Genomic DNA, 9,193 nt, shown 5'->3' with positions numbered 1-9,193 from the left:
TGTACTAGTGCCGACATTGTGCATGCTCTGTTGCCTGTGTCTATGTGCCTGTGGTTCTGTCAGTGTGATCATGTGATGTATCTGACCCCAGGAATGTGTCAATAAAGTTTCCCTTTCCTGTGACAATGAATTCACGGTGTTCTTATTTCAATTTCCAGGAGTGTAGGTCGGACTTGTAAATGTTTTTCACCACAGTTAGCGGATACGAAAGTTAGACTAAGCAAGATTACCGATTTTAGAACCAAATTTATTTCAGTTTTAGATTTGACAGGTACACCAACACCTCATCAGGAGACAGCGTTCACGGTACGGAGAGTATGAGGTACGGTGCAGTCGTCACCGTACGCTCCTGGAGCTACGCAGCTCGCGTCACACTGCTCCGCTAGCGCTAACTGATGTCGGGGCACTTCTAGGGGATGGGCGTGGCCTCGACGGTGTTGCTCTCGATGCCGCACTCGTTGACGCCGCGCAGCATCAGGAAGTAGCCGCTGTCGCCCCACTCGGCGCCCCAGCTGTTCTTCACGATCCAGTACTTCTCGCCAGAGGCGTCGTCTACTCCGTAGCCCACAATCAGAACAGCGTGGCTGGTTGGCTGGAGAACAGGAGTTAAACGTTATATAGCAGCCGTCTAAGAATTACTTATATATCAAAGGTATTACTACCATATTCCAATTCCTGAAATCTTTATTACTCAATACTGAGCATTTCCGATGCTCAAAGCAAAAAATAACTAAATTAATTAATGACCACCTCTCACACACCTGTTTAGTAGAACGTTGAATTTTAATTGGACAAGAGGTGTTTTTAAATAGCGGAAGTAGATGCACCTAAAGTGTCATTGTATTGTAAACTGTGGAGGAAAAAAGCTATTCAGTCGTTTTTGAATCTAAACAACTGTGCGTTTCAGAGCGGCGACAAGTTGCCTGTTTCTAGAGAGTTTTTCGGTCTACGAACTGAAAATATTACATTTTACAACTACTATTATTCTCTGTATTGTAGGCTGTGTCCAAGTTTATGAAGTTATAAAACAGGGAACGTGACCTAATACCGCAATTTCAGATTTCAGAGGACAATACAGCCACTATAAAACATAAATTTTCACATTGTTTTGGTTTATCAGCCAAATATGGGGAAATCCAGACTTAACTGGAAGGAAGATGAGGATTTAACGTCCTGTCGACATCGAGATCCTTAGAGATGGAGCACAAGCTCGGAATTTTGGAAAGGAGGAGGAAACTGGCCGTGCCCTTTAAAATCGCCTGGAGCGATTAAGGGAAGTAACGGAAAATTGAAATCTGGATGGCTGGATGCGGGTTTGAACCGAGCCCAGTGTGCTTACCATTGCGTCATCCCTCTCGGTATGATAGAAATGAGATTAAAAATAAAAGAAAAATCATGTCATGGACCCATAAAAAAACCTAGTGAGATATATTCAGTTGCAAGAAGTTAGGTGACAGAATTAAAGCCTTATGGAGAAAGAAAGAGGTTTCCATGAAAACAGCTTTAGGAAATGATTTGCTTTTCCGAGAATGTTTAGTGATGAATTAGAAACGGTGTTGTAAGGTCAATGAATTCTTTGAAGAACACTGGATTGAACATCACATTTGTGAGCGTTGAACCCACGATAACCGTACCTGCATGTATCTGAACAGGCGTTATAATACGCAACATAAACGTTTCAGTAATGTTAAACTACTATCTGGATTTAGGCCTCTTCTGCTCAAAACTTAACTTTATTACGTATTGTTGCTTGTTTGAATCAACTTCTGGTAACTTAACACAAAGATTTATAGAGTTTACTTATTGTAGTTTAATGGTTATAGTCACCAAAATTGCTTTTTGTGTATTATAATTTCATGTCTGATACAATTTTCAAGTTTAAACAACGAAATGGAAAGGATGGGAAAAATACAAAACATCGACGGACATATGTTCTTTTGACAGTAAGTTTTATAAATATACCAAGTAGCGTATTATACTACTGTTTAGCGTAAAGAATGCAAGTATACAACCCCGAGGAAAAATTATAATTTCAACAATAGCGTACCTTTTGTCGACAAGCACGTATCTTAGCCTGTCGTTTACGAATAACGTTGATGAGGACAAGAGTGACTAAATACACAGATTAACGTTTTTTTAGAGAACTCACAAATAAGTTTACAGCTGATGCACAGTCTGACCTGAGATTCATTACTTGCCTGACCGGTGTGCAGTTTCCTCGCGCTGCATTTATTTACTGTCAGTTCCAGCTGGTGGACGAGTTACCTCAGATTCCAAAGTCTGTTGTGAGCTACGTTTTTAATAACGTCATGTTTACGTTAATGGTACACCACCATCCGTTTTGAACAGGCCTTGAGGAAAGTTAGTGGACTATCGAATAAAATGTATGGGGCTCTATTAAAAAAAAATACGAATTGATGTTCATATCTTTGTAACGAACAGAGTTACAAGAAGGGCGTCTAGGCAAGGTAAGTGAGTCAATTTGTATATAATGAGGTGACGCAGCGGGTAAGACGCAGGGCTCACATGGAGAGGAGTAGCGTTCGCGTCTGCCTCCACCGTGCGGATGCTGGTTTCCCGTGGTTTTAAGTCGATTAAAGGTAATGCCGGGAAGGCTCCTGTGGAAAGGACATGGCCAATTTCCTTCGCTTTCCTCCTCCTACCTCAGCGAATGCTTAATGCATGATGACCTTGTAGTCGACGGTACGACGACTCTTAATCTTGCTTCCTTCTTGTAACATCATGGCTTTGACGCAGTGGATCAATGTAGGAAGACACGACGCCTGTCAAAACAGAGGACTCACAGTCTACAGCTGTGCAGTGTAGGCCTACAGCGGGCTACGTACCACGCGGGGGTTGAAGTCGACCTTGGTCTCGACGTGCTTGTAGACGCCGCCCGCGTACTGCCGGAAGTCGTCGTACACCATGAAGCCGGCCGCCACCGGCCCGTTCTGCACCAGCGCCTCCTGGATCAGCACCTCGTTGCCGCCACCGTAGTAGCCTGTGAAGCACAATGAATCGTATATCGTAACATCAGTGCCTTTTGTGTGTGCCAGGTTGATGCGTAAGTTAGTAACGTTTTCGGTTTGCTTGTTGGTATTCAGGGTGCTATGGATTTGTCAATTGTCATTTTTTATTTGTAGTTCACTGTTGCTGTTTGAGTTTAAATATTGTCATTACGTCATTTGGAGATAGCGAGTGGAGCTGCGGAGGCCAGAAAATGAAGTGCCAAATGGAGAAATTGGAACATTTCCGAGATATTTTTTTGTTTGATTTCAATAGACGGGTGTCAACAGCGAATGTAGCCTTAAACATTTGCGCCGTCTGTGGAGATAATGCCATTGGACAGAGCACGCCAAGAAAATGGATTTCTAGTTTTCAGGAAGATAATTTTGACATCAGTATCAGTGGCTCTCCACGTTTAGGAAGACCTGAGGAGTTTGATGGAGATCATTTAAACGCATTGATCCCACATCAGTGTACTCGAGAACTGACAAATATGATGAACTGTGAACAGTTCACCATCGTGAATTCTTGCATGCAATGGGGAAGATTCAAACATCGGGTGTGTGGGCACTGCATGCTCTAAGCCAAAACCTCAAAAACGGGTGGGTGCCCATAGATGCATATCTGTTTGCTGGTCATAAATTGGCTCGTGAAAAACACCGACCGTACCTATCCTGCATTGTTGCTGGTGATGAGAAATGGTGTCTTTATGCTGACATAAGGAAACAAAAGGAATGGCAGAATCCTAACAAAGCAGCAACTCCCCGTACAAAGACCTGCGCGCGTCCACATTGGATAATGTTATGCAGCTGTTGGAGCAGCGGCGGTGTGGTGTACTAAAAATTGCTTGTTCGAGGAGTAACCATCACTGTTGACATTTATTGTCAAAAACTGAGACGTCTTGCAAACGCAGTCCAACAACTACTAGAGAGAGTGCATGAAGTCACGCTACTCCACGATAAAGCCCGCCCGAATTCTGCTAGACAAACAAAAAACAATGTACAGGAGTTGGGTTGGGAAGTCATTCCGCACCCACCTTATTCACCTGGTCTTGTGCCCTCAGATTTTCAAATTTTCCACCCTCTCTCGAACAACCTTAAAGGAACCCCCTTTCTGGATGAAAACACGCTCCGAACATGGCTCGACGAGTTCTTCGCCTCAAAACCACTTGATTTCTACATTCGCGGAATGGAAAAGCTGCCGCAGCATTGGCACCATAGTGTTGTGAAGGAGAACATTTTATTGCCACCTACAGTCTCTGTTATGTATACTTGTTGTGTATTAAACCTATGGTAAAAGGGATACGAACATATACACCAACCCAAAATATACATAATATATTCAACCTTTTGAAAATTGGTAAGACAACCTGGAAATTGTGGACAAAATCGGAAAAGTATAAGATTAGATACCATAGAAGAAATGGATATATTCGTGCATAACAAAAAAATGAAGATAATATTCTAAATGAAATTCTTTTTTTGGTAGTGACAGGTGGAGGGGGTGCATGCCATCAGTCTTCTCAGTGGTTTGATGAGGCATGACGCGAATTTCTCTCCACTGTTAAACTCTTTATGTCATAATGGTACTTACATCCAGCGTTCTCATCTATTTGTCTATCATATTCCAATGTCTGTCTTCGCCTACAGTTTTTACCCTCCCTGCATCCTCCGGTATCACTGAATTTATTCCTTGATATCTTCACTCATCTGCATCTACAAGACTACTCTACAATTTACTCTCAAGTGTTCACCGACTTCAGATTAGTCTTCCACCGCACCACTCGCGAACAGCGTGCGGGAGAAACGCTCTCTTCAATCTTTGCGTGCGATCTCTGTTTTTTCTTATTACAATGATGTAGGTCAGAGCCTAACAAATATTTTAGTATTTAGAGAGCAAATTTCTGATTGAAATTTCTTGTTTTGATGATTGCCATTCCGATTTGCATATCATGTACGTGACGCTCTCTCGAGCTGCACGATAATAGACAACGAGCTGCCCTCCTTTGCACTTTTTCGACGTTCTCCGTCAGTCCTGTCTGGTAAAGATCAGTAGTGCTCGAGAACAGGACAGATATGCGTAATGTAAACAGTCTCTTTATTAAACCTGTTGCATCTTCAATCTCCTATCATCCTGTCCCTTTCTCTTGTCTCCGTATGTTTCTCTGCTATCCGATACTGCAGAGAATCTTCTGATTTCTTACCTTACCTGTTCACCTATTTTTCAACATGCTCCTGTAACACCACATCTCAAAGGCTTCGATTCTCTTCTTTTCCGGGTTTCCCATAGTGCATGCTTCACATCCATACGATTCTGTGCTCCAAAAGCATATACTTGGAAATTTCTGTCTCAGATTATGTCCTGTTTTTAACAGTAACAGACTTCCGCCCAGGAAGCCCTCATTGCCTGTGCGAGTCTGCTTCTTACATCATCGTTGCTTCATCCGCCTTGCACATTTTGCTTCTAACGTAGCAGAATCATTTCACTTAATCTACTTCTTGGGCCCCAATTTTGATGTTAAGTTTCTCGCTAATCTATTTTCATCTCTTTTTTCCTCATTAATTTTGTCCTGTTTCAGTTTACTCTCGGTCCTGAGAAAGTGATCACGAGACTGCACATTCCGTTCCACAGCACCTGTAACTCTTCCTCGGTTTCACTAAGAATAGCAATATCATCAGTGGATCTTTTTATCGATATCCATTCACCATGAATTTTAATCCCAGTCCTGATCTCTTCTTTTGTGTCCATCAGTGTTTCTTCGAAGTAGACGTGGAACAAGAAGAGCGAAATACCACATGCCTGATTCACCCTTTTTCATTGGGGTACTTCGTTCTTGGTCTTCCATTATTATTTTTCCCTCTTTGGTTCTGCACATCTTGCATATTATGCGTCTTTCCTCATGGCTTACACCTATTTCCCTGAACATTTCTAACATTTTGCATCATTTTACATCGTCGAATGGTTTTTATAGGTCAATAAACACTATGAACGCATCTTGATTTTTGTTAAGTCTTACTTCCGTCATGAAGCGCAACGTCGAAACGTCCTCCCTGTTGTCTTAAGCTCTCTTAAAGTGAATCTAGTCTTCTAACAAATCCTGAATTTTGTTAATGAGATGACTGATTTTTAAAAAATCCTGTAACTCTTTAATATGCTTAGGGTAGTTCTAATGCAGTGCTTAGGACGCCCTAGTATGAAACTAATGACTGCCTTAGTATCGCAAAAAAAAGAACGCGTTTTGCAGTGAAATACATCCAATACAAGTGTCAGTACTAAAGCGTAATGTTACTCAGTAGTACTGCTAATACACCAGAATAAAATACAATCTGAATAAAGCACTGCAACACCAAAATCGTAGGTGAACAGCTGGCGTGTTAGTGCATCACGCCAATCTTGCACCAAGTAAGTGAAGAAAAACTGTCTGAATACATCACAAACAGTCTGTTTTACCTAACTCAACAGTAGAGGGATATCTTGCTTGCTGAGCTTCACACAGCAAAATAATAAAAACAGATACCACTGAGCGTCGACTTCTGCCACTCCCCCCTGACCGCACCACCCACTCCCCTCTCCCAAACCCGACTCTCGGGATGTTTCAAGACAATGTTTAAAATGGGAATGAATGAATATAAGCGATAGCATTTTGATGCCAACTACGATATGAACTATGGTCAAGTCATTTTGTTATGAGTGCATAAACCGCTGAGTGAGAGCTATATGTTTAATTTCCCTTAACAGTCAATTATAGCCATCAAGTTACAGACAATCTGTAGGGGTAGTCAAATTAAAACCGAACACTCTTCACGACGGGATCGTGGAATGTTTCCATCCAAAAGTAATTACAATGTGCGGTAAGACATTTATCCCTCTGGGAAACAAGACAATCAGTTCCTGTCTCTTAGAACGCGGTCAGCAGGTGACGGATCCACAACCGCACCCACTCTTGCACTTCCTCGTCCGCCTGAAACCAGTGTCCACACAGGTCTCCAAAGATGTCAAAATAGACAGTGGAAGATCCGGGCTGTACGGAGGGTGCTGTGTGTTACCCAGCCAAATCGCCGAAGCGTAGTGTCTGTCCTGTTGCTGTTGGCAATGTGGTGGCGGACGTAATTGTGCAAGAGAATGATGCCGTCCCACAGCGTTCTTGGACGTTTTAACTTTATGGCTCGTTGCAGTTTCTACAGAGTGTCTTCATAGCGCTGCGCGCTGATGCTGGTTCCACGCTCGGGAAACTCGACGAGCAGAGGGCCCCTGCAGTCGAAGGAGAAGGTTATCCTGAACACACCGGAACTTGTGTGAACAGCTTTCGATTTCCTTGGGAGGTGGAGACTAGGATATTTTCTCTGTTGGCTTTGCCGTTTGCTCTCGGATGGAACCATCCTGTAGATCGATAACGCACGCCCCACCCCTCCCCCACACACTCCCAATCGAACTAAGGCACCCACCATACAGCCCGGACTTGTGATTTTCACATGTTTGGCGATCGGAAGTCTGTTTCAGTCGGACGAAAGGCTCTTGTGTAGATCTTCTCTACTTTCTCTACCCATCCTGTCTGGTACGGATACCAGACTAACGAACAACATTCAAGTTCTGGTCGAACGACTAATTTGTTTGCTCTTTGTTTTGTAGGTGAACTACAGTTCTTGAGGATCTTTCCAAAGAATCTGAGTTTCGCATCAATTTTACCTGCGATTAGTTACATGCGGCTGTTCCTATTTAAATCGCCTAATGCGCAAACTCCTAGATATTTAATAAATGTGAGAGCTTCCAGTGACTGTTCTGTAAACTTGTAATCATACAATGCCGAGCCTTGCTGCTATTTACACGAAATACGTCCGTTTGTTTATACTGAGTGTTAATTGCCAATCCCTGCACCAAGCGTCGATTATATATATATCTACAAACTACGAAGAAATTATCCAATGCGACGGAAATCGGCAGATGTGATGGACATGTAGAGGTATACAAATGATTACAAAATTAGAGAAATTGGATGATTTACTCAGGAGTAAAATTCACAAATTGGGCAAATCAATAACACATTCATCTGCCTCTGGCCATTATGCCCGCAGTTATTCGGCCTGACGTTGATTGACAGAGTTGTCAGATGTCATCCGGGGTGATGTCGGAGAGATCTGGCTGAGGTAGGGTTTGTCAACCACGAAGACAAGCAACAGAAAATTTCGCAGTGTGCGGGCGGGCGCTGTCTTACTGGAATGTAAGTCCAAGATGATTTTCCATGAAGGGCAATAAAAGTACGGAGGGTGGCAGTGAGGTTGTATCCCACCGCCGTCAGGGGCGTTTCCAGACACGTCTTCGCTTGTCGCTGGGGATCAGTTCGAAGTGGGACTCATGACTGGGGACGGTTCTACTCCAGTCACTGAGATTTCAGGCCAATTTGTTAACCTATTTCTCTTGAATAAACCATCAAATTTTCCTCAAATTTTAATCATTTGTTCGACTGGGCATGTACATCACAACACATTCTTTCCCATTGGAATAATTCCTTTGTGGTGCGTAGTCCGTGATTATTATTATTTTTTGCGTTTAGTTACGCATTTCGGTCTCTCAAACAGGAAGGTAACGCTTTTAGAAAATTCGTATTCTAAACATTGTAATTTGTCTGGAACTACAACTCAGATTCTGAAGAGTGAAGCGCCATTGAAGTCATCTCTCTTAGAACTACGATACTAGCAATATATTGTTACATTTCCATTCGAAAAAGTAAAGCTGAAACTGATATATTTTCAATTAATATAGCTATAAAAAGAAATGATAATTAATCGAAACCCTCTGCTGCCAACAGATGCTGTTGATATACCTCAATGAGGACAGTTGAAAATGTGTGCCCCGACCGGGACTTGAACCCTGGATCTTCTACTTACATGCCAGACGCTTTATCCATCTTTTTTTTAATCTCACATTTTGTTCTTTTTTGTTCGTTGTATATGCTCGTGGCGGACATCGCAAGACAGCCGTTTCAGTTCGTCGTTGATCCATTAACACAGTTTTTTTATTACAGAGGTCAGCGAACCCCCTGACTAAACACGCTGAGTTAGCGTGCCGGCGATCCATCTGAGTCACCGAGGGCATAGAGGATAGCTCGACTGCAGGGACTTATCCCTTGCACGCTTCCCTTGAGACCCACATTCCCAACTGTCCACAACCTACATTCGTAATGTTCCTA

The 9,193-nt window shown here is 42.7% G+C and overlaps 1 protein-coding gene across 1 annotated transcript in view; it reads right to left on the bottom strand.

The window, feature by feature from the left end:
* Window positions 1-226: 226 nt before the first annotated feature.
* Window positions 227-9,193, bottom strand: part of LOC126356164 (dipeptidyl peptidase 1-like) — a 53,818-nt gene continuing 44,851 nt past the window's right edge. The window contains exons 9-10 of the mRNA XM_050006923.1: window positions 2,847-3,001; window positions 227-592 (exon numbers count right to left, since the gene is read on the bottom strand). Of these exons, the coding sequence (XP_049862880.1) occupies window positions 410-592; window positions 2,847-3,001 (338 nt within the window). The 3' untranslated portion in view covers window positions 227-409. The remainder of the gene's footprint in view (window positions 593-2,846; window positions 3,002-9,193) is intronic.

This window comes from Schistocerca gregaria, chromosome 1 (genome assembly GCF_023897955.1).
Source record: "Schistocerca gregaria isolate iqSchGreg1 chromosome 1, iqSchGreg1.2, whole genome shotgun sequence".
NCBI classification, from domain to species: Eukaryota; Metazoa; Arthropoda; class Insecta; order Orthoptera; family Acrididae; genus Schistocerca; species Schistocerca gregaria.
Note: the sequence above shows the minus strand (reverse complement) of the source record. Positions and strands in the feature narration are given on the sequence as shown.